The following is a 27616-nucleotide window of genomic DNA, read 5'->3' as shown; positions in this document are numbered from 1 at the left end:
AGTAAACTCTATTCTATATAACATAAAATATGCCATTTTAACCATTTTAAGTGTAAAGTTTAATGACATTAATTATATTCAGTATGTTTCAAAACTATCACTATGTTTAATTTCAATCATTCCTTTTCCATATCGTTTAAGCAATAATTTCATATTCTTGCCCTGCCCGGTTGGCTCAGTGGTAGAGCATTGGCCCGGCATGTGTAAGTGCTAGGTTCGATTCCCAGCCAGGCACACAGGAGAAGTGTCTATCTGCTTCTCCACCCTTCCCTTTCTCCTTTCCTTCTGTCTCTCTCTTTCCCTTCTGCAGCCAAGGCTCCATTGGAGCAATGTTGGCCCAGGCACTGAGGATGGCTCCAGTTGCAATGATGCAATGCCCCAGATGGGCAGAGCATCACCCCTTAGTGGGCTTTCCTGGTCGGGTGCATGTGGAAGTCTGTCTCTCTGCTTCCTTGTTTCTCACTACAAAAATAAATAAATAAATAAATAAATAAATAAATAAATAAACAAACAATAAAATACATAATTTCACATTCTCTCTCCTCCCTGAAAATCTCCAATATACATCTTGTCTTTATTCTTATATTCCACAATATTTGTCCTGGTGCTCTTTATTTTTTTTTTCACATATTTCCAAATAATTGTCTGGTGTCACTTGCTTTCAACCTGAACATGTTCATTTATTATATATTTTAAGAAAGTTCTGCTTTCAAAAACATAAAACAAACTCAGTTTTGTTTATTTTAGAATACTTTCTATTTTCCCTTCATTTTTGAAAGATAGTTTTGCTGGATGTAAGATTTTTAGGTGGAGGATAATTGTTTTTTATCAGCACTTTGAATATGTCCTTCTAACACTTTCTGAATGGTTTAATTTTTGCTGCTTTAAACCTTTTATTCTTATGTTTTCCCAACTATCCAACCTCCACCCTTTACTGTGATGTTTCATATGTGGATGCTTTTGTGTTTATTCTTGACATTTGTTGAGCTTTTTTGATTGTAGATTAATGTTTTCCATCATCTTGGAAAATGTTCTTCCATTATTACTTTAAATATTTTTCTGACTCTTTCTCTCATTTTCTTATGCTACTTCCATTGCATGTAATTTTATTTGCTTAATAATGCCTCATTTATCTGAGGCTCTGATTTTTTGTTTCTATTATTTAGATTTTGCAGTATCTATTAATCTATCCTCAAATTCACTGATTCTTCTGCCAGTTGAAATCTACTGTTAACCTTCTCTAGTGAATTTTAAATCTCAGTTATTGTACATAATTCTATATTCTTTAATAATTTCTATTTATTTTTATTCTTTACTTGATGAAATTGTCAGAATATCTTCATTTTCCATATTTTGCAAAGTGTTCTTTAGTTTTTTAACATATTTATAATTGGTAATTTGAATTATTTATTATATTCAACATTTAATCCTTTCACAGGCACTTTTTGTTCCCTAGTTTTTTTCTTTGTATGGGTCACATTTTTTTATTTCTTTACTTGTCTTTATTTTTTACTGAGAACTGAGTATTTTAGATATGCCCTTCTAACAATTCTGCATACTGTCCACTTCTTCATTTGTTGTTGTTGCTGTTTATTTATTTATTTATTTAGTGTTTATTTGGCTGCACTTCTTTATTTTGCTGTATTTTAATAATATATACTTTCCCCAGTATGAGTTATCTTCCAATAGGGCATAGATTTGGACATGTACAAAATTACCCTGAGTTTATAGTAGTTTTATCGGGAATGTCTTTGATTGTCTCTTTCCTTGATTTGTTTTCTTAGATGTCTGCTTCTATTGGTATCATGTCCAGATCAGAAGCAAATTAAGGTTGGTTGAGACCCCAAGTGCAGAAGAAAATATTGGGCCCTTTAAAAAAGAGAGAGAGAGCCTGACTGGTGGTGACGCATTGGATAAAGCATTGACTTGGAATGCTGAGGTCACTGGTTCAAAACCTTGGGCTTTGTCCGGTCAAGGAGTATATGAGAGTTGATGCATCCTGCTCCTCCCCCTCTTCTCTCTTTCTCTCTCTCTCTCTCATCTCTAAAATGAATAAATAAATAAAAATAATTTAAAAAATAAAAAAGAGAAATGAAAAATAAAAATACATGTTTACCATATTTTTTAAATAAATAAAAAATATTATGTACTATTAATGTTAAAATTACACATATGAAACCAAACTTGGTGTCACTAGAAAAAAGTATAAAGTTGGGGTTTTGCAGGACCCTTCAGAAATTGGGGCCCAGGGCGCACACCCAGGGCACCTGCCATTAAATCTGCCTCTGGTCCTGATGTTAGCCTCCAGCAATTTTTATCTAATTTTTTAAACCTCATTCTGGTACATAAATTTTTCCACAGTGTAATTCAATTAAATTCAGAGCCCATTGCAGTGGTAGGTATTGAGTATGGCCTCTGAATTTTGTTCTGATTGAACAAAGACTCTCATTAGTTGGCTCTTTTTCTAATCCTTTTCTGGTGAACTAGCTGGTCTTGGCTTTAGCTTGTTGCTAGCATAGAGCTATCAGCCTCCTCTTACTTGTTTACTACACAATTCTGCCTTATTTTAAATGTGCACTTAAATTTTTACTTCTCTATATTTCTTTAAAAATAAGGTCATTTGGAATAAGGGGAAGAATTTTATAGCTGCTATTAGGCCATTCTAACAGCCTTACACATCTCTAATCAAGTGCTCTGGAGCTGGAGACAGAGGTACTGGACTACTTCTCTTGGAGTGACACATCTGATTTATGAACGGTGTCCTGGATGGGATAGTAGTAGCCTCTGGTATTCTCAGTTGCCTTACATTATGAAACTTCTGCCCTAAATGGTAGCTGGAGCTCATACAATTGGAGTCCTGTCATTCTCAACTTGCCACACCTAGGGCAAAGCCTATATCCTGTGGGTTGAAGCTGGGTGGAAGAGAAGAACACACTGACTTTCCAGCAACTCTTACCTGATATTTAGAATCTGCAACAGAAAGATCAGGATAAGGAGAAATGCTTATAGCCTTCTACTCCTGGGGAAATACTATGATACTTGTCTGGGAGCTAGGCAGAGATGGGAGCCTTGACTTCTTGGCGACAACCTCCTCATAGTGGAGCTTCTGTCATACTGAGTTGGTAGGGAGGTAGATGGGAGTGAATAGGTCATGGCTTTTAAATGCCACAGACTTCACTCTTACAAAGATTTAGTCAATTTTCTTAAATAAAGACATGTTTATTGGTTGTATGTCCTTGAGAAAATCTCTAAAAAACCTATATAGTTTTTTAATTAAGTAATTTTCACTAAGTATGCTTGTTTAGCTAAGAGTTCATGAAACTTTTCATGCTGCCATTTCAAGTCATCTGTTTGTATCTCTTCTCTGTGTTAGCATTGGATTTTTTTCTATGCTACCCTTTTACAAATTCTCATACAATGTCTTCATCTCTTACTTGAACTATAGCAATAATATCCTAACTTGTTTTCTTGCCTGCCATCTGTTGCCTCTCTTACCCAGAGTTACCTTTCATTTTTCAAATCTTACCAGGTCTTGCCATTTGAACACTTCAAATATTTTAATGTCTCCCTATGGTCTACCAAATAGTTAAAACTCTATAGTGTGATATTTCAAGCCTTTATGATTTGATCTCAAACTACATTTCTGTCCATATGTACCTTCTCTTCTAGCCATAATGAACCAAATCTGAAACATGACCCCACTCTTACATCTCTGAGCTTTATGCTATTATTTATGCATAGAATGCCTTTTCACCATATTCTTCTCTGCCTATAAAACTTACATTTTAAAGCTCATGTTTATGTTATCTCTGCATAGGAGCTGTTCAGGATTTTTCTCTGGGTGAAATTGAGTCATTGTTTTGTTCTCTTGACATGTTCCTTATAATTTTTATCAGCTGTAGGAATATGTTATGAAAATATGCAGAGTTAGGAAGACAATTAGAGACAGCAAGATGCCTTAGGGCAAAAACCCTGAGTGGACGAGAGTCCAGGAGTCTCTCTGACCTGTACTGGGAAGAGTGCATGCTGGAAACAGCAAAACAGCAAGATATGATTCAGCAATAAGAAATGTTTCGGCTCTCAGAAGTAAGATTAAAAGTCAACATGTTCCTTGCACTTTACTCCACCCCCTGAAAACTTCCGTCTGCTTCCTTGAGTTATTTGTACTGGCTAATAAGTATCTGACTAAGGCTGAGGACAGAGCTTCAGTCCTTCGGTCTTCAAATCCAGGGCTATTGCCTCCCCTCCACCCCTCTTCTTGGGCATTTCATCAGGTCTTTGAGAAAATCAGCATTTTAAATTTTTTTTCTTGTTAAATGTGTTTACAGGTCCGTCTTTTATAAACAATATACTCCTAAAAGACAGAAATTATATTTTGGGCTGTTCTTTATTTCTCATATAGTGCTTGATACAAAATAGATACTTAATAAGTTTTAAATTAATGAAATAATCAAAGGAATACTTTATAGGCTAAGTGACTAGTAATTCTAACTCCAGTGTAATTTTAAAAGTTGTTTTTCTTTTTTTTTTTTTTTTTTTCTGTTTTGTCAGATCTTCCAAGGGAAATGGACAGCCTGAGATGCAGTAGGGGCTGCTAAAATCGTAGTTGCTATGGCAACATTGATTTTAACAGAAGCTTTCTGTGACCTGAAAATGGGTTGTGGATTTTTAGAAGACTGTGGATGTATTATATATATATATATATATATATGTAATAACACATGTGTTATTTATATGTGTGGACTTGGTTATTTATATATTTGATGTTTGGGTGGAGGATGTGAAACTGTTTGCACATCACTTAGCCAGCCAAATAATTTAACTGTTATTCTAGTGAGTTGTTTTTTTCTTATATACTTTTGTTCCTTTTTGTTTTTTTAAGGAAATTAAAAAATATTTCTTTTGTTAGTTGAGACAGATTGTATTAAGTGATTTTTTTTTTTAGTATTTTGAAGTAGGTCTGAGCAAAAGCCTTCCAAAATTCTTTTGAAAAATCAATAATTCTAATTAGACAATATGTTTCTTTGTAATTTCTCATCTTATACAAGTGTATGGGAATTAGACAGTTCAACACCTGTTTGCTCTCAGCTGTATGGAGAGACATTAGTTGACTGAATTTCTCCATTGTGTTCTTAAAGATAGCTGTTGGTAACACAGTCTATGGCTTGAAAAATATGACATCTAGGGCTCTCTGTACCCAGCTTATCTTGGAACTAAGTATTAGCTCTTTTTGAAACTGCTACTCTTTTTTGCATGGTTTGTAGAGGCTGGTGGGTTGGAGACTGCCATCCAGCCAATGAAAGTGCCCAATGTGGCCAGAACTCTGCTATTTTTGACAGAGTTAACAGAAGTTACATATCTCTGTGAAAAGCAGCTACAGCTAAGAAGCAGAAAGCTAACAGAATGAAAAGAACTGCCAATCACCAGACATGTTCATCTCTGATATTTATTAACTATGTCTCCTTGCCTATAATGCTTGGACTCCCTGGAGTTCTATTGCTTTACTACATTATAACATAATCAGAGTTAGGACATAAAAAAGAAAATTGATATGGAATGGAAATGAGGACAGAGGTTCCTAAAGGAAGGTGCTTGAGAGAAGTGGATGAATGTGTTTATTGATAACCTGCTGTGTTCCAGGCACAGTGCTGGTAGTTTATATACATTATCCAATTTAATTTTCACCAAAGACTTTGTGAGATGGGAGGCATGTTTTTCATGTTTTATGTAAAGAAAATGATATTCAGAGTGGCAAAATACTTGCCTTAAATATCATATGGCATAAGTAGCATAGATATGATTTGAATCTAAGACTATCTAAACCCAAACTCCATATATTTTATTGCATTTTATACTTAAGTTATTTTGCCAACTCTGCTCAATCTCAGTGATCTCTGAAGGAACAAAATTGACCAACTGATGACTCCGAAAGCCTTCTATATTAAAACACCTTCAGGCCCTGGCTGGTTGGCTCAGTGGTGGAGCGTCGGCCTGGTGTGTGGGGGACCCGGGTTCGATTCCCAGCCAGGGCACATAGGAGAGGCGCCCATTTGCTTCTCCACCCCCCCTCCTTCCTCTCTGTCTCTCTCTTCCCCTCCCGCAGCCGGGGCTCCATTGGAGCAGGGATGGCCCGGGCGCTGGGGATGGCTCCTTGGCCTCTGCCCCAGGAGCTGGAGTGGCTCTGGTCACGGCAGAGCAACATCCCGGAGGGGCAGAGCATCGCCCCCTGGTGGGCAGAACATCGCCCCTGGTGGGCGTGCCGGGTGGATCTCGGTCGGGCACATGCGGGAGTCTGACTGTCTCTCCCCATTTCCAGCTTCAGAAAAATACAAAAGAAAACAAAACAACAACAACAAAAAATCACCTTCACACAGTGGGGTTTCATCTATATAGTTCTGAAGGTGATAGTGTCAAACAGTAACTCCCAAATACCTCATTTAAAGAATTTAGCCTTGCAACCAATGCTGAAGGCCTTAAGAGTGGACATAAAATCATCTTAGTAGCCCCCCTTTCAATGCTTGTTTGGGGATGTGTTCATAGAATCTTTCAAATGCCATGAAATGTCCTTACTTTGAACAAAACAGTTGCATCACGAAGACCTCCTGGAATATTGTCCAAAGACTCAGCTTAAAGTCTTTTTTCTTATTAAGTGAGAGGGGAGGAAGAAGAGATAGACTCCTGCATGCATCCTGACTGGATCTAACCTACAAGCCCCTTACAAGGTGATGTTTTGTCTCTCTGGGCCAGTGCTCTGTTGATCGGCAACTGAGCTATCCTAGTGCCTGAGGTGAGGTCATGGAGCCATCCTCAGTGCCTGGGGCCAATTTTGCTTGATTAATTTAAGCCATGGTTGTGGGAGAGGAAGAGCGAGATATATGGGAATGGGTGGAGAAGCAGGTGGTCGCTTATCTTGTGTGCCCTGACCAGGGCTTGAACCCAGGACTTCCATACACTGGGTAAAGCTCTACTGCTGAGCCAACTGGCCAGGGCCTTAAAGTCTTTTCAATGGAAGAAATACAAATTATGAAAGAGAAGGTAAGTATTCTGCTGCTGAACCTACATTAGATCTTAGACCTCGACAGCCTCACCAGTCAGAGAAGAATGGCTCTGATGTCAATTTATTATTCTTTATCATCCCCAGAACATTATTTTTGAGGGGAAATAGTGGCTTCCTGGGATTCTCTTATCTGCTCTTTTTCAGAAGCTATGACATTTGGCATTAAATTCTACAAAAACATTCAGACTGTGGCATAAATTACGTGGCCTTGTATCTCTGGGGATCATCCTGGGGCCTTTTTAATGAATATTGTACCTATTAATCACACTAGTTGTCATCATTATCACACTACTATAGTTCCAGCTCCCTCAACCAGCGGGAATAGCCGATGAATTCAACTCTGCAGGTACATTATACAATATTAATATAAAAGTCTTATGGAACACTTTCTTAGCAGCTTAATAATACTCCACAGCTCAAGGCTACATGGGTTATCACCATCTATGATAGCTGAAGGTGAAGTTAAAAAAATTGTCAGATTGGGCCCCTCTATGCCACCCCTTAATTTTGACCCTGACAGTCACCATTTAAGCCAACAACTATTATATAGAAATGAATGCTAATTTTTAACTCAGGGTTTCATGTTCCTCTGCTTGAGACAGCAGGAGAGAAAACTGGGTTTTCTGTCAAAGGACAAGAACTCTAGCCTCTCTGCAGCCATCCTGAAGCTGACATATATGAATAGAAACCTTTGAGAGATAAATTCTTTTTGCTCAGAAGAGTAAAGTTTTGTTCTCTTCACACACACGCACACGCACACACGCACACACGCACACACACACACACTCATGGTGCCAAAACAGTTTTCTTTACCACCATCTACCCCTTGTTAATTTCTCTGGCTTGGTTGATCTCCAGTAAATATGACTTTTACCTCACCTGGCTTTCCCTCATCAAGGCAGGCACTGATTTGGAAACATGCTTGTGCGCATTTACACAATTCACTTAAAATTAGATTATTAGATTACCATCAGTGTAATAATGAACAGCTCATTTGAACTCCCTGAAGCTCAGTTCTCCATAAGCAAAATGAAAATAGTTTACCTCACTGGATTGCATTGAATAAAACATTTTGTTAAAATCCAAGAAAAATACCAGGTCCCTAAAGTGTCCTTCTCTTACATTTCTTTTATTCTATATTCCTTTTTTATTTCTGGATGGTAGAATTTTACAAACACTTCCATATGATGTGTTCAGACTTCTACCCCTTTCCTCTAGAAAAAAGAGGCTGAGAGCTTATTGTTGACAGGTTCCACTATAGCCATATCTGAAAATAATGTTAAGGGTATAGAAGTGAAGTCTCATGATCTCACTCAAGGATAGAACAGATATAAATTCAAATTAGAACCTTTTCAAAATAAAGGCTAACATCAAATATTAAGTCAGTCAACAGTATGCATTGAGCATATGCCATATTCACCTAGTTCAATTACAGGCAAGAGAAAAAAGTAAGCCTTAGTTCTATTTCTTGAAAAAAACACAAAAAGTGTTGGAAAAAAAGGCCACTGAATGGCCACATGTAGTTTACATTGATTCATAGGGTAATAGTTGTTCATAGCAAGGAAGAGCATTTACAATGTATCTGGCCCTGTGCATCTAATTTGCACCTCACAATAACCCTGCAACTATAAGCAAGGCATGATGAGTACCTAGCATGGAAAAGGAACTAAAGGAACTGTGCAAAGTTCTGCAGTGATAGTGAGAATTTCAACCCAGATCTATTTGGCTTTCAAGTTTTTCATATTGCCACTGCACCATACTGCTTCCAAAGCATAGGATTGACACAACATATTAAGAAGTCTATGAAAAAACTTTATGCCTTACACATCTCTTCCATTACTGGCTTCAGCAATTATGTTTTATATTGTAAAACATTTTAATCTTTCATCTACATTATTGTATGATGAAGACTTGTGAATTGTTAAGTTTTTTAACTGATCCCATTTAATATATTACTTCCCTTACATAAAGGACTGTACACTATACTTCATACCTCACACAAATAAGATGGTATTAAATTGAAAACAATCTTTAGAATCTGACTCTTTGTTCAGTCCATTCATTGTTGTTAACCTCAGCCATGTGACTTGCTATGCAAATGTTCCCATGACAATGTTTGACTGTACTGGAAAACTTTTATTGTTAGGTGGCTGTTTTCCTTGTACTGGTTCATCTCCAATTTATGTATTCAAATTTATCTCTTTGTTTCTCCCACCAAAGATGTATGCAATTGCTAATGAGGTATGGAAGGCTGGAAGAAGTCAGGAGATGAATCAGCAGTAAATTGATGGGGTAATACTAACTTATGCTTTCTTCTCCCCTTTCTTCCTCATTTATAGCCAGGACTTTTACCCTATAAGTTGTTATTTCTTCTTTTGTCTCATGTATCTCTCATCTCAGTCAAACATTTCTGCTTTATGTAATGAACTTTATTTTTGAAATTAAATATAGCACAGCACAACTTCTTACAGGATTTCTTGTGCCAGAGAGAGATGATGAGAGGAATGAAGGAAATGAAGGGTGCTGATAGATGCAATGTGGCAATGTCAGTTATCCATAATGTTTTCTCTAATGATGCCAAGAGGCAGTCTGAGTGATATCTACTCTGTCTAGCCAGAAATTCAAGATTGTCTTGCTATGCAGTGAAAGTTAGGGAACAGAAAGGATGTGTCCTTGTTTCCAATTTAAGTACAAAGGATCAATGAAAGTTTACAGAGAATTGGGAAGATGTGACAACATACATATGAAATAATGAAATTATATGAGGCAGCATGGGTTCAGATGTCAATATGAATGATGCTGACAGACTTTGTAATCTGAGGAAGCTCTGGTGAGAGTGTACTTTATTAGTTAGGGGGTTAACAAAGGCTTCTTGGATAAAAGGAGGTTTTAATCAGACTCTAAAGAGAAATAATACTTTGCAAAGGCAGGGTAATGGCTGATATTCAAGGGGGGAGGGAGGAACACCTCATCAGAAATAGTTAAAGGCTACACAGTGTGGTGGCTGAGTATACTAGGAGGTTATAGATTGACAATGCAATACTGGAACTGTATCATGTAGCTTTGATAGTGGTGGTACTCATCATTATTATCACCAATAATAACCACAATTTATTGAGTATTTTTTATGTACAAGAAGCCATGCTAAATGCTTTACACGGTTTGTTTTCATTTTAACCTCACTAATGTTGTGGACTTACATTCTGTCCATTTTACAAATGACAAAAATGAGGATCAGAGAGGCAAAGAGATTTTTCTAACATCATGTATCCTAGCAGAAAGTCGGTGCTGGAATTTGTCACCCTATTCCATCTGACCTTAACCTCAACAGGTGACAAGTTCTCCAAATGTTGCTTTTCCAAAAGATTTTTACTTTCTATACCTGAAGACAGGGTGCAGGTACTTGGTTTTTGGCTCATAGACACCCGAGAAATACCTGAAGAGCCTGACATGCTGCTCTGTAAGAGTTTCTGCTTTTCAAATGCACCCTTTTCTGGGTCGATTAGTGCAAGGACATGTAGACATATCAATATGTAGACATAGTAACACATCTAAGCCGCTGTTATTTTTGCATATAACAGCCCAGGAAATATCCAGATATATTAGGTCTACTGGAAAGTTCTGTCTGTTTTTGGAATAAAACAAAATACAAATTTTTCTTACCATCAATAAACTTTATTAAATAATATAATTGCCATTATTATTAATGATTTCTTGCCAGCGTGAGGGCAATTTGTATATCCCATTTTTGAAAAATGTTTTATCTTTTGATGCAAAAAATTGAACCAGTGCTTGTTCGATATCTTCTTCATTTTTGAATTTTTTGCCCTTCAAAAAATTTTGTAAGGACAAAAACAAGTGATAGTCAGTATTATTCCTTCACCAAACACTTTCAATAAATTTTTACATGCTTCTGTAGCATTTCTTCCTTGTTGAAATTCATAAAAATTACAGTGGCGTAAATAAACTTTATCAGTAGCCATGGGTACACTATCGCTTCACACATAAGACTAACGTGAATCAACTTTGTTTTAATTTGCTATGTCAGTATGTATACATTAAGTGATAAAAATAGAGAGGCACACATGCGCCAAATAAACGTGCTTACGTGTCAAAACTTGTTGTGATAGAAATGGACAGAACTTTCTGGTAGACCTTATACATTGTTATCGTCATCTACTCAGAAAGCAAAGTTAGTACTTGTTAATAAAAAGTGGGACTTGAGCCTTTTTGAAGTTGATTGGCTGAGTTATTCTACACTTGGAGTCCGTCTTTGTCTTTTTGTTCATTTTAATACATGACAGAAAAAAAGGAAACTTTTTTTTTTTTTTGGAACTAGCACAATGAACACAGCTGAGGTCTGGTGAATCAGAAAAACAAATGTATTGCAATAACACTTGAATTTGAGCTGTGCTTAGCTACCTATAGGTTTAATCTTGAAAACGACAACTCCACATTGTTTTACTTTTCATTTTTTTAATTTTGAAATTAAATTTAATGAGATGTCATTGAACAATAAAAGTACATAAGTTTCAGGTGAACATCTTTATAGCATTTGAAATGTTGATTGTGTTATGTGCCCATCACCCAAAGTCAGATCACTTTCCTATCACCATGTATTTGTCCTTCTTTACTCCCCTCTCCCAACCTTCTCTCTCAAGTAACCATTTCATTTTTATCTATGTCCATGAGTCTCAGTTTTATATGCCACGTATGTGTGAAATCATACAGTTCTTAGTTTTCTCTGATTTACTTATTTCACTCAGCATAATGTTCTCAAAGTCCATTCATGTTGCGTAAATGACACTATGTCATCATTTCTTTTGGCTGAGGAGTATTAATTGCATATATGTACCACATCTTCCTTTTTGATTTTTTTAATTTATTGCTTTTAGTGAGATAGGAAAGGGGAGAGACAGACAGAAAGAGAGAAATAGAGAGAGGAACATCAATTTGGTCCTGTATGTGCCCTGACAAAGGATCAAACCAGCAATCTCTGAGCGATAACAACCTATGATGTGATAACAAAACCAAGCTATCCAGCCTGGGTATACCACACTTTCATTATTCAATCCTCCATTGAAGGACATTTTGGTTGTTTCCATGTCTGGGCCACCTTGAATAATGCTACGATGATCATAGTAGTGCATGGGTCTTTGTGTACCAATTTTTCGAGATTTTTTAGTAAATACCTAGTAAAGTGATTGTTGGGTCATATGGTAATTTTATTCTTAATTTTTTGAGGTACCACCATATCTTCTTCTATAATGGCTGTACCAGTTTACATTCTGACCAGAAGTGAGGGTCACCTTTTCTTCACAACCTCTTCCATACTTGTTATTATCTGTTGTATTGATAACAGCCAATCTAACAGGTGTGAGGTGTTATCTTATTGTAGTTTTGATTTGCATTTCTCTAATAGCTAGAGAAGATACAAATTTTTTTATATATCTGTTGGCTATTTATATGTCTTCTTGGGAGAAGTGTCTGTTCAGATCCTCTTCTTTTTTTTTAATTGAATTCTTTGTTTATTTGTTGTTGAGCTTTGTGAGTTCTTTATACATTTTAAATATTAACCTCTTATCAGAGCTGCTGTTTGTGACTATCAACTCCCATTTGGTTGGCTGCCTTTTTGTTTTATTGTCAGTTTTTTTTTCTGTACAGAGGCTTTTTAGTTTGATATAGTCCCATTCATTTATTGTTGCTTTTACTTCCCTTGCCTTTGGGGTCAAATTCATAAATTGTGTCTATAGCCAAGGTCCATGACTTTAGTACTTATATTTTCTTCTATGTAATTTATTGTTGCAGATTTTATATTTAAGTCTTTGATTAATTTTGAATTAATTTTTATACAGGGGAAAAAATTGTAGTCAAGTTTCATTCTTTTGCATGTGACTTTCCAATTTTCCTACCACCATCTACTGAAGAGGCTTTCTTTTCTCCATTGTGTTTTTGGCCCCTTGTTAAAGATTAGTTGTCCATATATATGTGGTTTTATTTCTGGGCTCTCTATTTTGTTCTGTTCTTCTGTATGTTTCCTTTACTGCCAATACCATGCTGTTTTAAATACCATTGCCCTGTGGTATGATTTAAAATCAGGTAGTGTATTACCTCTGGCTCCACTCTTTTTTCTCAAGATTGCTTTGGTTATTTAGGGATTTTTATGGTTCCATATAAATTTAGTGATTTTTTTCTTCTAACTCTTTAAAATATTACATTAGAATTTTAATAAGATTGCATTAAATTTGTGTGTCTAGCACAATCCTTGGCACATATCAATAATAAGAATGAACATTCACTGAATGCTGAATACATGCATGACACTGTGATAAGGACTATAAGTAATCTTTTCTTATCTGAATTTAACAGATAAAAAATCAAGATATTAAAAAACTTACTCTGTTTAATACTCCTTTTTTTAATGAAAGGAAAGGAAATAGTGAGACAGATTCCTGAATTCACTTTGACCTGGTACTATCTGGTGACAATTCTCAAATCAACCAAGTTATTTTTAACACTTGAGGCTGATGCACTCGATTAACCCAGCTATCCTCAGTGCCCAGGCAGATGCTCTATCCAATAGAGCCACTGGCTGCAGGAGGGGAAGAGGCATAAAAGGGGGACTGGGAGGGAGAGAGAAGCAGATGATAACTTCTCTTGTGTGGCCTGACCTAGAATCGAACCTGGGATATTTCTATGCTGGGCTGATGCACTATTCACCGAACCAAATGGCCAGGGCTTCACCATTCCACTTTTAAAGTCTTTTCTGTTGATTCTACTATGCAGCCAAGATTGAGCATCTCCAGATTAAGTCATTTGTGGGTGGAGTTTTCTGTTATTTCAATTTAACTTTTTCAGTCAGATTGATATCTCTTTCAGCTCATTAGCACACATTTTGTTATATCCCTGAAATGTCTTTTTTGCTGCAACCTGGATTGAAATACCTGGGTCACCACCAGCCAAATTCCCAATTGGGATATATAGGATGATAGTGAAGATAACGGAAGCTGAAAAAGGGAAAGTGCGTTTTATGAGGTAGCTAGAGTAATAGAGAAAGCAAAAGATGATATTTGCACCATTTTACTTCAATAAACATTCTATGAGTCTCTGCTATGTGACAGGCCTTGTATTGGATTGTGGGGGTATTTAGAGGGATCAGACCTAACTAGAATTTTACAAATTTTAATGTACATATGAATTACCCATATATAATCTTAAAATGCATATTCTGAATCAGCAGGTCTAGTTGGCACTTAAGTGCTCACATTTTTAAAAATGTTTCCAAGAGATGATAAATGTGCAGATATAGGACCATACTTTGAATTGAAAGGATCTAACCAATGGGCTAGAGATAGAACAAGGTAGAATTAAATTAGTGCTATAGTCCTGGTTGGATAGCACAGTTGATTAAAGCATTGTCCCAATACACAGAAGTTGACAGTTCAATTACTGGTCAAGACACATACAGAAACAGGTTGATGTTTCTGTCTTTCTCTCCTTTCCTCTTTAAAAGCAGTAAATAAAAAAGATTAAAAAATAATGCTATAATAGAAGTTGAGTGAGGTGATGTAAGAAACCAAAATCTGGAGAGGACTTAATAAAGAAAGGGAGTTAAGGATGATATCACTGATATTTAACTGCAGCTGGTGGTCAAGATGTCCATACAATAGAGTAGAAAGAATTTTAATATAAAAGTTTCAGGAAACCAATTTTCTAAATCAATTCTGTCATTTATTCACTGCATGATCTTGGACAAATCTTTTTCCCTTTCCGGGCTTTACAATTTGGAAATGGAATGAATAGATGTTCTCCAAATCTCTTACCCCTCTTGACATTTTGAGTAATGATTTGATGATTACATTTGCTAAAAGAAGCAAAAGGTACAAAAAGTAGAGTAGAATACTGAACCTCAAGGAAAAATAGAATCTAAGGCATACATTTTAGGGGGTGAGCATTACATGCTGCCTACTAATGATGAGTCATAAATTTATCTTTTCATTTAGAAGTTCAATAAACAACTCAAGTTAACATGACCTTGATTGATGTATTGGTTTCTTTGCTGCCACAAAACAACTTCTTTATTGTTCTTTTTAATTTTAGATCATTCTTGATTATTCTCTCCCTCTATAATACACAAGTCAATGGCAAATCACGTTGACACTGCCTCCAAAACATATCTTGAATTTGTCTTCTGGTTCTCATTTTCATTGCTATAACTCCAATACAAGCACTGTCATATCTTGCACAGTAAATAGTTATTAAATAAGTTAATCAAGAGACAAAGAGTCACCAAAGCAAAGAAAAACTTTATAAGCAGGCACCCCCAATATAGATCAACTTCATTATTTTCAAATTCAGATAGAAGCCAGAAAGGTAAGTATCATCCCCTGAATGCTTAATATATGTCAGATTCTATAATGGTAACTTATACATGTATACAACTATTTTAAATATGTAAGGCTACATTTTACAGATGAGGAAACTGGGGAGACCATGAGAGTTTAATTCACTTTTACAGAGTCTTCCAGCTTTATGTGGTTGATCCTGAACTTGAAATTTGTCTGCATAATACTTAGATTACTTTTCTTTTCCATTCTAAATTTTTCTTTCCTTTTATCCATCTAACCTGCCTACATAGTTTCTATTCTCCAGTGTCCAACACAAGAAGGGTGCTTGCAAGTACAGGGCTCAAAATGATTGACCCCATTTGATGTACCATTGAGATTGCTTTATTGTGCTGGTCTCCTTGGAAACCATCAAGCATCATTCTTTAGGGAAGGTACAGATACTTGGCAGCCTTATTAGAGTTACCTGCTCCAAAACTGTGCCAAATGGATACCAATGATTTTAAGTGATTAAGTCATTATCTAGGAAGTCACCCTGGGACATTTTTAGCTTGCTTCCCAGTAACATGGTAAGCCTTCTGATGACACTTAACAACATCTCATGACAATATGAACACCACAGTTATGAAGGTCATAATTCATCTATTTATTCAAGAAATATAAATTGAACGTCTATTTTTACCATTCATGATACTAAAATATAAGGATACAAACAGATAATTTTTTTTTTGGTATGTGTGTATGTGTGTGTGTGTGTGTGTGTGTGTGTGTGTGTGTGTGTGTGTGAGTGACAGGGACAGAGAGAGGGACAGATAAAGACAGACAGACAAGAAAGGAGAGAAATAAGAAGCATCAATTCTTCATTTTGGCATCTTAGTTGTTCATTGATTGCTTTCTTATACGTGCCTTGACTGGGAAGCAACAGCAGACTAAGTGGCCCCTTGCTCAAGCCAGTGACCTTGGGCTCAAGCTGGTGAGCTAGCTTTGCTCAAACCAGATGAGCCCACACTCAAGTTAGCAACCTTGGGGTTTCGAAACTAGGTCCTTCGATTCCCAGTTCCATACTCCATCCACTGCACCACCACCTGGTTAGGCAGACAGGTAAATTTCTTACTTACATAGAACTTATTGTGTTATGGCATTTAAGAGAAGTAAAGTAAGTCAATAAATAATAAAATTTCAGACAGTGATAAATGCTGTGAAGAAGGTAAAGAGAGTAAGGGCGTAAAGAATAGTGTAGGGAAATTTTAGATAGGATAGGTGGTCTGAGAAGGTCTCTCTGAAAAGGTATCATCACAAATTAAATCAGAATGATAAAAAAAAGCCAATAAGGAATGAATATGGCAGAAGAACAATTTAGGCAAAAACATAGGAAGCGTAAAGACCCTGAAGTAAAAAGTAAACTTGATATATTTGTTGAACAGCAAATATATATATATATATATATATATATATATATATATATATATATATATATATATATATTTCAAAAGAAAAGTATTATAAGAGGAATATAGCAAATTAACAGGGTCCTGATTAATTTGATTCAAAGTTAAACTGGAAATCAGAAATCATTGAAGGATTTCAGGCCAGGGAATGACATAATTTAATTTACATTTTAATAGAGTAAAACAAAATTAAATGTGAATAATGGATTTTAAGGGACAGGAGTGAAAGCACAAAGACCAATTATGAGGTTACTATTGTAGCCCAGGTGAGATATGATAGTGACATAGATAAAAATGGAACAGTGCAGATAAAAATAATTGACTGGATTTAGAATTCAGGTTGGAGGTAGAGGGACTAGTAGCATAGAGGTTTGGGAGTATGCAGAGATTAAGGAATTCTGGTTTAGCTCAGCCACTATCCAGTTATGTCAATTGTGCCAAGTCTACTCTTCTTTTACAGTTTTAATTTTCCCATGCTTACTTTAGCTAATACAGTGAAATCTGTATAAAATAAATATACATTTTGTATACTAACTTACAAAATATCCTTAAATTAATTTTCCATTTTTTATTTTGATTTTCACAATCCTATGAAATAGTTGGGGCAGGAGCAATGAGCTCCATTTTTTTGGTGATAAGGATGACATAGAATAGGGTAGACTTAAGAGTATAAGCCTCAAAGAAACCATATAGTACCTTACCTATTGATTTGATAAAAAACACCTGAAGCTTCCAGTCAGAAAGCCTAGTGTTAATCATGGCATAGTCAAGTTACTTTCCCTTTCTGATTTTAGTATTTTCATGTATCAAATTACATTCCAAAGTTGGTTAGCAGCCTTTTGTAAACACAAAGTTACCATCACATATAAGCCCATTGTTATAAATGTTTATCTACCAACACATTGAGTTTATCTCGACAGATGAATTATAATTCTGGAAGTTAAGATCTTGAATTTGTCAGTTATTCAATTCTGTCTTTTTACTCTAGAAAATAAGGCCAAGACGTCAAATTTCACTTGATATGTTATACAGGAGAATAAAGGAAAAGATCATATGTTGACTATTCACCTTGTGATTAACCTTTTGTATATTTTCACTCATTTATTCTCCACAGAAACTTTATGAGGTAAGTTTTATTATTTCTACTTTCTATAAGTCACACAGTTAATCAATAATAGAGATCAGTTGTCTGATTCCAAATTCTATTTTCTTTTCACTCTGCCATATCCTTGGTAGCCAGCTGTTGCTTGGGTCTTTCTCACTTCAGCCATATCTAAAATGTTTGAGGCACTGAACTCCAGGAAATACCAGAGATCTTACAGAGCTGCTAAATCAATAATTAAATCTTTTTCACCTTGGTATACCAGTAACTGGCATTGTGCTTATATATAATACATTTTATATATATAGTGTAAGATAAATATTCAGTAAAAGTTTATTGAATTAATCCATTCATCTAAACATATATATATATATATATATATATATATATATATATATATATATATATATATATATACTCATCTACTTGTATACTTACCAACCACATAGTCAGACTGTAGTGGTTAATCGCATGGATCCTTAGGTAAAATTATATGAATTTAAATCTTGCGTATTACTTTTACTATTGGAAAGACTTGGAGCAAGTTTGTTAACAACTAGATTTTTTTTCATCTGTTAAATTCAGATAAAAAAGATTACCTTAAAGTTCTTAGCAAAGTGCCAGACATGTAGTCAAGGTTCAATGAATGTCAATTCTTATTATTGATATGTGCCTAGGATTATGCTATACATACTGGATTTACATTGATAAATCAAGCAAAAAAAACACACTCCTTCCCCGTTGGAGTTTAAAGATTAGTGAGGGGAAAAAGAAACATTAAATAAACAAATAAATATGTAATAAAAATTTTAACAAATTGTAGGAAGTAGGTAAACAGAGCACAACCATATAGGGTAATGAGAGTAGGGGGAAATGGAGCCTATGAGAAAAGGCATGGAAGCTCTCTTTGAGGAAATAACACCTAAGTCTGAAGGAGGAGAAAGACTGAGTCATACAATGAGCTGGTGGTATAAAAAAGTTTAATGTATAAGTAGAATTATCATATTTTATGTTTTCTGGTTTGTTTTTAATTAATTTTAATGGGGTGACATTGATAAATCAGGGTACATATGTTCAAGGAAAACATCTCCTGGTTATTTTGACATTTGATTATGCTACATTCCCATCACCCAAAGTCCAATTGTCTTCCGTCACCTTCTAAATGGTTTTCTTTGTGCCCCTCCCCTCGCCCAACCTTCTCAATCTTCTCCCCCCCACCTCGTAACCCCCACACTCTTGTCCATGTCTCTGAGTCTCATTTTTATGTCCCACCTCTGTATGGAATCATACAGTTCTTAGTTTTTTCTGATTTACTTATTTCACTCAGTATAATGTTATCAAGGTCCAGCCATGTTGTTGTAAATGATCCGATGTCATCATTTCTTTTGGCTGAGTAGTATTCCATAGTATATATGTACCAAAGCTTTTTAATCCACTCATCCACTGACAGACACTTGGGCTGTTTCCAGATCTTCGCTATTGTGAACAATGCTGCCATAAACATGGGGGTGCATTATTTCTTTTCAAACACTGCTATGGTGTTCTTAGGGTATATTCCTAAAAGTGGAATAGCTGGGTCAAAAGGCAGTTCGATTTTTCATTTCTTGAGGAAGCTCCATACTGTTTTCCACAGTGGCTGCACCAGTCTGCATTCCCACCAGCAGTGCAGGAAGGTTCCCTTTTCTCCACATCCTCATCAGCACTTATTCTCTGTTTTGTTGATGAGCGCCATTCTGACTGGTGTGAGATGATATCTCATTGTGGTTTTAATTTGCATTTCTCTAATGATTAGTGATGTTGAGCATTTTTTCATATACCTATGGGCCATCTGTATGTCCACTTTGGAGAAGTGTCTATTCCTTTCTTTGGCCCATTTTTGGATTGGATTGTTTGTCTTCCTGGTGTTGAGTTTTACAAGTTCTTTATAAATGTTGGTTATTAACCCCTTATCAGATGTATTGTAAAATATATTCTCCCATTGTGTAGTTTGTCTTTTTATTCTGCTCTTATTGTCTTTAGCTGTGCAGAAGCTTTTTAGTTTGATATAGTCCCATTTGTTTATCCTGTCTTTTATTTCAATTGCATGTGGAGAGAATTCGGCAAATATATTGCTGTGAGAGATGTCAGAGAGTTTACTGCCTATGTTTTCTTCTAAGATACTTATGGTTTCACGGCTTACATTTAAGTCTTTTATCCATTTTGAGTTTATTTTTCTAAACAGTGTAAGTTGGTAGTCTAATTTCCTTTTTTTCCAGGTAGTTGTCCAATTTTCCCAACACCTTTTATTAAAGAGGCAGTCTTTACTCCATTATATGCTCTTACCTCTTTTGTCAAATATCAGTTTTCCATAGTCCTGTGGGTTCATTTCTGGGTTCTCTGTTCTGTTCCATTGATCTATATGCCTGTTCTTATGTCAGTACCAGGATGTTTTGAGTAAAATGGCCTTGTAGTATAACTTGATATCCGGAAGAATTGATAACTCCCACTTTATACTTCTTTTTTCAAGATTGCTGAGGCTATTCGTGTTCTCTTTTGGTTCCATATAAAGTTTTGGAATATGTGTTCTATATCTTTGAAGTAAGTCATTGGTATTTTAATTGGTATTGCATTGAATTTATAAATTGCTTTGGGTAATATAGACATTTTAATGATGTTTTTTCTTCCTAACCATGAGTACGGTATATACTTCCACTTGTTTGTATCTTCCCTGATTTCTTTTATCAATGTTTTATAATTTTCCAACTACAAGTCTTTAATCTCCCTGGTAAAATTTATTCCTAGGTACTTTATTTATTTTTTTTTTGGTTGCAATTGTAAAGGGGATTGTTTCCTTAATTTCTCTTTCTGACAGTTCATTGTTAGTGTATAAAAATGCCACTGATTCTAAGTATTAATTTTATATCCTGCCACTTTCCTGAATTCATTTATCAAGTCTAGTAGTTTCTTGACTGAGACTTTAGGGTTTTCTATATACAATATTATATCATCTGCAAATAATGATAGTTTTATTTCTTCTTTTCCAATTTGGATACCTTTTATTTCTTTTTCTTGTCTGATTGCTGTGGCTAGGACTTCCAGAACTCTGTTGAATTAGAATGGTGAAAGGGGGAACCCCTGCCTTGTTACTGATCTTAAGGGGATTGCTTTTAATTTTTGCCCATTGAGTAGGATGTTGGCTATGGGTTTATCATAGATGGCCTTTATCATGTTGAGGTATGTTCCCTGTATTCCCACCTTGCTGAGAGATTTAATCATGAAAGAGTACAGGATTTTATCAAATGCTTTTTCTGCATCTATTGAAATTGTCTTGTGTTTTTTATACTTCCTTATTTTTAAACGATGAATCACATTGATTGATTTGCGAATATTGTACCAGCCTTGCCTCCCAAGAATACATCCCACTTGATCATGGTGTATGATTTTTTTTATATATTGCTGAATCCGGTTTGCTAATATTTTCTTGAGGATTTTAGCATCTAAATTCATCAGGGATATTGGCCTGTAATTTTATTTTTTTGTGTTGTCTTTGCCTAGTTTTGGAATCAGAATTATGCTCGCCTCATAAAAGGAGCTTGGAAGTCTTCCTTCCTCTTGAATTTTTTGAAATAACTTGAGAAGGATAGAAATTAGTTCTTCTTTGAATATTTGATTCAATTCACTTGTGAAGCCATCAGGCCCAGGACTTTTCTTTTTTGGGAGTTTTTTGATAGCTGTTTTGATCTCATTTGTTGTACTTGGTCTGGTTAGGTTTTCTGATTCTTCCAGATTAATTTTTAGAAGATTATATGTTTCAAGCAATTTTTCCATTTCATCTAGGTTGTCTAGTTTTTTGGCGTACAGTTCTTCATAGTATTTTCTTACAACACTTTGTATTTCTGTTGTGCTAGTTGTTATTTCTCCACTCTCATTTCTAATTTTATTTATTTGAGTTCTCTCTCTTTTTTTCTTCGTGAGTCTGGTTAAAGGTTCATCAATCTTGTTTACCTTTTCAGAGAACCAGCTCCTGGTTTCCTTGATTCTCTGTATTGTTTCTTTAGCCTCTATGCCATTTATTTCCACTCTGATCTTTATTTTTTCCTTCCTTCTACTAGCTCTGGGCTTTACTAGCTGTTCTTTTTCAAGTTCTTTTAGATGTAAGGTCAAGTTGTTTACTTGAGCTTTTTCTAGCTTCTTGAGGTATGCCTGTAATGCTATGAACTTCCCTCTCAGGACTGTTTTTGTTGTGTCCCATAAATTTTGAGTTGATGAATACCCGTTATCGTTTGTTTCTAGGAATTTTTTTTTGTATTTTTCTGAGGTTGGAAACGGGGAGGCAGTCAGACAGACTCCCGCATGTGCCCACCTGGGATCCACCTAGCATGCCCACCAGGGGGCGATGCTCTGACCATCTGGGGCATTGCTCTGTTGCAACCAGAGCCATTCTAGTTCCTGAGGCAGAGGCCATGGGGCCATTCTCAGAGCCCGGGCAAACTTTGCTTGAATGGAGCCTTGGCTGCGGGAGGGGAAGAGAGAGATAGAGAGGAAGGAGAGGGGGAGGGTTGGAGAAACAGATGGGCACTTCTCCTGTGTGCGCTGGCCGGGAATCAAACTCGGGACTCCCGCACGCCAGGCCGATGCTTTACCACTGAGCCAACCAGCCAGGGCCTGTTTCTAGGAATTTTTTAATTTCTTCTTTGATCTCATTGTTAATCCATTCATTATTTAAAATCATGCTATTTCGTTTCCAAGTGTTTGAGTATTTTTTAGTTTTTCTGTTGTGCTTCATTTCTAATTTCATGCCATTGTGATCAGAGAAAGTGCTCGATATGACTTCAATGTTATGAATTTGTTGAAGCCGCTTTTGTGCCCTAACATGTCATCTATCCTAGAGAATGTACCATGAGCATTTGAAAAGAATGCATATTCTGCTGCTTTAGGGTGAAATGTTCTGAAAATAGCTATTAAATCGAGTTGATCTAGTTAGTATGTCCTTTAAGTCAGCTGTTTCTTTGTTAATTTTCTTTCTTGAGGATCTATCTAGCGATGTTAGTGGGGTATTGAAATTCCCTACTATTATAGTGTTGCTGTTGATCTCACCCTTTAAACCCATCAAAGTCTGCTTTATAAATTTAGGTGCTCCTATATTAGGTGCATAGATATTTATAACACTTATATCTTCCTGTTGGATCACTCCCTTTATCATAATGTAGTGACCTTCTTTATCTCTTACTATAGTCTTTGTTTACAGTCCATTGTGTCTGTTATAGTATTGCTACCCCAGCTTTTTTTTCATTTCCATTTGCGTGAAATATTTTTTTTATCCATCCTTTTATCTTCAGTCTATGTGCATCTTATGTTTTAAGGTGTGTCTCTTGTAGACAGCATATGTATGGGTCCTGCTTTCTTATCCACACAGCTACCTTATGTCTTTTGATTGGATCATTTAGTCCATTTACTTTTAAGGTTATTATTGATATGTAATTGTTTATTGCCATTTTATTCTTTAAAACTGTATTCCTCTTTTGCTATATTCTTTTTCTCCTTTGATCTGTTTACAACAGACCCCTTATCATTTCTTGCAGCCTTGGTTTGGTTCTAGTGAATTTCTTTAGTTTTTTGGGTTTTTTTTTTTTGTTTTTTTTTTGTCTGGAAAGCTTTTTATTTTTTCTTCAATTTTAAATGGTAGCCTTGCTGGATAAAGTAGTCTTGCTTGTAGGCTCTTGTTTTGCATTAGTTTGAATATTTCTTGCCATTCCCTTCTGGCCTCAAGTGTTTCTGTTAAGAAGTCAGAAGTCATCCTTATGGGGGCTCCTTTGTAGGTGATAGTCTTTTTTTCTCTAGCAGATTTTAATATTTTCTCTTTATCACTTAGCTTTGGTATTTTAATTATGATGTGTCTTGGTGTTGATTTCTTTGGGTTTCTCTTTAATGGAGTTCTCTGTGCTACTTGAACTTGTGAGATGTTTTTCTGCCTTAATTTAGGGAAGTTTTCAGCTATGATATGTTTAAACAGTCTCTATCTTTGTTCTTTCTCTTCTTCTTCTTCAGGAACCCTTATGATGCACATGTTATTTCTCTTCATGTTGTCACAGAGCTCTCTTAGAGTTTCCTCAGACTTTTTGAGTCTCTTTTCTTTTTTCTGCTCTGCTTCCATGCCTTTATTTATCTTGTCCTCTAACTCCTTGATTCGATTCTCAGCTTCATCCATCCTGCTTTTAATTCCTTCCATTGTGTTCTTCATTTCTGATGTTGTATTTGTCACTTCTGAATGATTCTTTTATATTATTTCAATTTCTTTTTTTATATTTGCTATCTCTTTATTTAGGTGTTTGTAATGACCATCTATTGTTGTTCTAATATCTTTGAGCATCCTAACAATCATTTTTTAAACTTTGCATCTGGTAATTTGGTTATATCTGACTCATTCAAGTCCTTTTCTGGTAAGTTCTCTTGATTTATTTGTGTTGCATTTCTCTGCTTTTTCATTTTGTCTGTATAAAAGAAGGTTTTGGCTACTGGAGTCCACTGGGTGTGGCCTCTGTGTTCCACAGGTGTGGCCCGTCTGCAGGCCCACTACCCCCTCTGCTGTTGTTGCCTAAGTTGTTCAGGTATGGGCATTGCTGGTGCCTGCCCACTGCGGCTGTTGCTGTGGTTTCTGCCTCTCCTTCATGGGAGTGGCTGTGATCATGTGTTCATGTGTACAAGCCTTGGTGGCCTTGGCCTTTGCCCTGACCCTGTGGGTGGCATTATGCTTGGCCCTGAGGGCAGAAGTGAGCACCTTTGCTCAGCTGCAGGTCTCTACCTGATTACGGGCTTTCATCCCACCCTTTCAGGAGGAGCCCGCTCGTGGGATGGCTGCAAACCTTGGCTCCATAGCCATATTTTCTGTTTTATTTTTGAAAATGTCTGTTTACACCTGTTGATTTAGCTTACTTATTTTATCACCCAGTTTGGGCATCAAACTTCAGTATATAGTCATGTTAAGCATGAGGAACAGTACATGTTTAAGTACTGAGAGAGGAAATATTTTTTTTATTGAAAATCTGTAAAGAAGCTAGCATAGATAAAGGAGTTTTAAGAAGTAGACATGAACTAGAAAAAGATGAGGAAAGGGGGCTAGCTACCCTTTTCCATACATCAGCAAGATAAAAACCAGAATTCAATAATAGTGGAGTAAAAAACAATGGACATTATATCTTATAAAATTATTTTCTGTAGCTGTTGATAGAATCATGTCATTTTTGTCTTTTGTTTTGCTGATGTGGTGTTGATCAATTTGTGTATGTTGAACCACCCTTCTGCTCCTGGAATAAATCTCACTTTATTGTGAAGTATTATTTTAATGAATTGCTGTATTTAATTTGGAATATTTTGCATAGGATTTTGCATCTGTAGTCATTAGATATATTGGTCTGTATTTTATTTTGTTCTGTTGCCTTGCTAAGTTTTGTTATCAGGGTTATGATGACCTGATAAAAAGTGTTAAGAAATATTGCTTCTTTATTTTTTGGGAAACTTTGAGGATAGGTACTGAATCTTCTTTGAGTGTTTTGCAGAATTCACTAGTGTAGCCATCTGGTCCTGGACTTTTAATTTTTGTGAGATTTTTGATAGTTGTTTTTATTTTCTCCCTGGGAGATTTAGCGGCTCTGCCTAATACATGAAAAAAAAAAACATGGGAGACTGCCAAAATGAGAAGAAAACATACATGTCCCAAATAAAAGAACTGAATAATACTTCAGAAAAAGAAGTTTTAAAGAAATAGACACAAGCATTTGACTATATGCAGAGTTCAAAACAGTAACGAAATAAACCAGGCAAAGAAAGACAAATAGTATATGATCTCACTTATATGTGAAATCTACCGAACACAATAAATTGAAGAACAAAATAAAAACAGAAACAGGGTCACTAGGAACAGATGAATATCTGTCAGAGGAAAGAGAAAGAGGTAATGGTATAAGATAAGGTGAAGGCATTCATGAAAATCATCTATGCATAACACATATATACAGACACAGGGTAATGATAGCCAGAGGGAAAGGGGAAATGGAGTTAAAGAGAGGAGGGGTAAAGGGTTGGCAATGGGGGTGGAAAAAGATTTTTACATTGTGCATGGGGAGGCATGATGCTGTGTATATAGAGTGAAATATTGAGTGGGACACTTGAAACCACATCAACACAGTAAATTAAAAATTAAAATAAAAAATAACACTAATTATAAGGATGCTTAATGAAATAAGGGGAAGAGTAAAGGAGCTTAGTAAAAACTTTAACAAAGTAATAGGAAACAAAAACAGAACTAAAAGGTTATTTTTAATTCAGTGAAAAGAGAGGAAGCAGAGACAGACACCCTCATGAGCCTGGACCAGAATCCACCTGGCAAGCCCACTAGGGGGCGATGTTCTGCCCATCTGGGGCATTGCTCTGTTGTTCAGCAACCAAGCTCTTCCTAGCACCTGAGACAGAAACCATGGAGTGATCCTCAATGCCAGGGGCCAATTCACTCCAATTGAGTCATGGCTGCAGGGAGGAAAGAGAGAGAGAGAGAGAGAGAGAGAGAGAGAGAGAAGGGATGGAGAAGCAGATGGGCAATTCTACTGTGTGCCCTGACTGACTCAAACCCAGAACATCTACACACCAGGTCGATGCTCTAACACTGAGCCAACTGGCCAGGGTCAGAACTAGAAGTCTTAAAAAATAACCAGTCAGAAGTGAAGAATACATGACCAAAAAAGAAGAATACTTTACAAGAAACTAACAGGGGAGTATATGAACCAGAGGATCAAGTAAGATTTGGAAGATAAGGAAGCAGAAAACACCTAATCAAAAAGGTAAAAAAAAAACAGAATTCAAAAAAAAAAATGAAGGTAGTACAAAGAGACTCTGGAACAACTTCAAGTGTGCAAACATTCACATCATGGGGATACTAAAAGAGAAGAGAGAAAGCAAAGAATTCAAACTCTGTGTGAAAAAATAATGATGAAAAACTTTCCTAATCTGCTGAAGAAAATTGATGTACAATTCTGAAAGGTACAAACAGCTCCAAACAGGATAAACCTAAAGAGGTCCACACTAACACAAAACTGAATTAAAATGAAAAATTTTAATGACAAAGAGAAAATCTTAAAAGCATCAAGAGAAAAAGCATTTACTTATATACAAGAGAGCTCTCATAATACTGTCAGCTGATTTCTCAGCAGAAACTTTGCAGGCCAAAAGAGATTGGCAAGAAATATTCAAAGTGATGATAAGGAAGTGCCTGCAAGCAACAATAGTGTACCTAGAAAAGGTATTTAGAATCAAAGCATAGATAAAGAGCTTCCCAGACAAGAAACAGCTAAAGAAGTTCATCACCACAAACCAGTATTATATAAAATGTTTAAAGGGTCTTCTTTAGGAAGAAAATAAAACTCTGAATAATACAACGGCAATAAATACATATATACTTTTCATATTGTTCATATATATATATATATATATATATATATATATATATATATATATATTTGTTATAAAAATACTGAACAAATTAGGTATAGAAGGAAGAATTATCAACATAATAAAGGCAATATATGACAAGTCCACAGCTAACATTATATTAAATGGTAAAAATCTGAAAGTTTTTCATTTAAACAGGAACCAAGCAAGGATGCCCACTTTTATCACTTTTATTAAATAGAGT

The 27616-nt window shown here is 35.7% G+C and overlaps 1 protein-coding gene across 1 annotated transcript in view; it reads left to right on the top strand.

The window, feature by feature from the left end:
* Positions 1–4662, top strand: part of HEPH (hephaestin) — a 104548-nt gene extending 99886 nt beyond the window's left edge. Inside the window, exon 20 of the mRNA XM_066357323.1 lies at positions 4552–4662. Within this exon, the coding sequence (XP_066213420.1) occupies positions 4552–4598 (47 nt within the window). The 3' untranslated portion in view covers positions 4599–4662. The remainder of the gene's footprint in view (positions 1–4551) is intronic.
* The last annotated feature ends 22954 nt before the right edge of the window (positions 4663–27616 follow it).

The sequence above is a fragment of the Saccopteryx leptura genome, chromosome X, assembly GCF_036850995.1.
Source record: "Saccopteryx leptura isolate mSacLep1 chromosome X, mSacLep1_pri_phased_curated, whole genome shotgun sequence".
NCBI lineage: Eukaryota > Metazoa > Chordata > Mammalia > Chiroptera > Emballonuridae > Saccopteryx > Saccopteryx leptura.
This window is presented reverse-complemented; position numbering and strand designations above follow the sequence as displayed.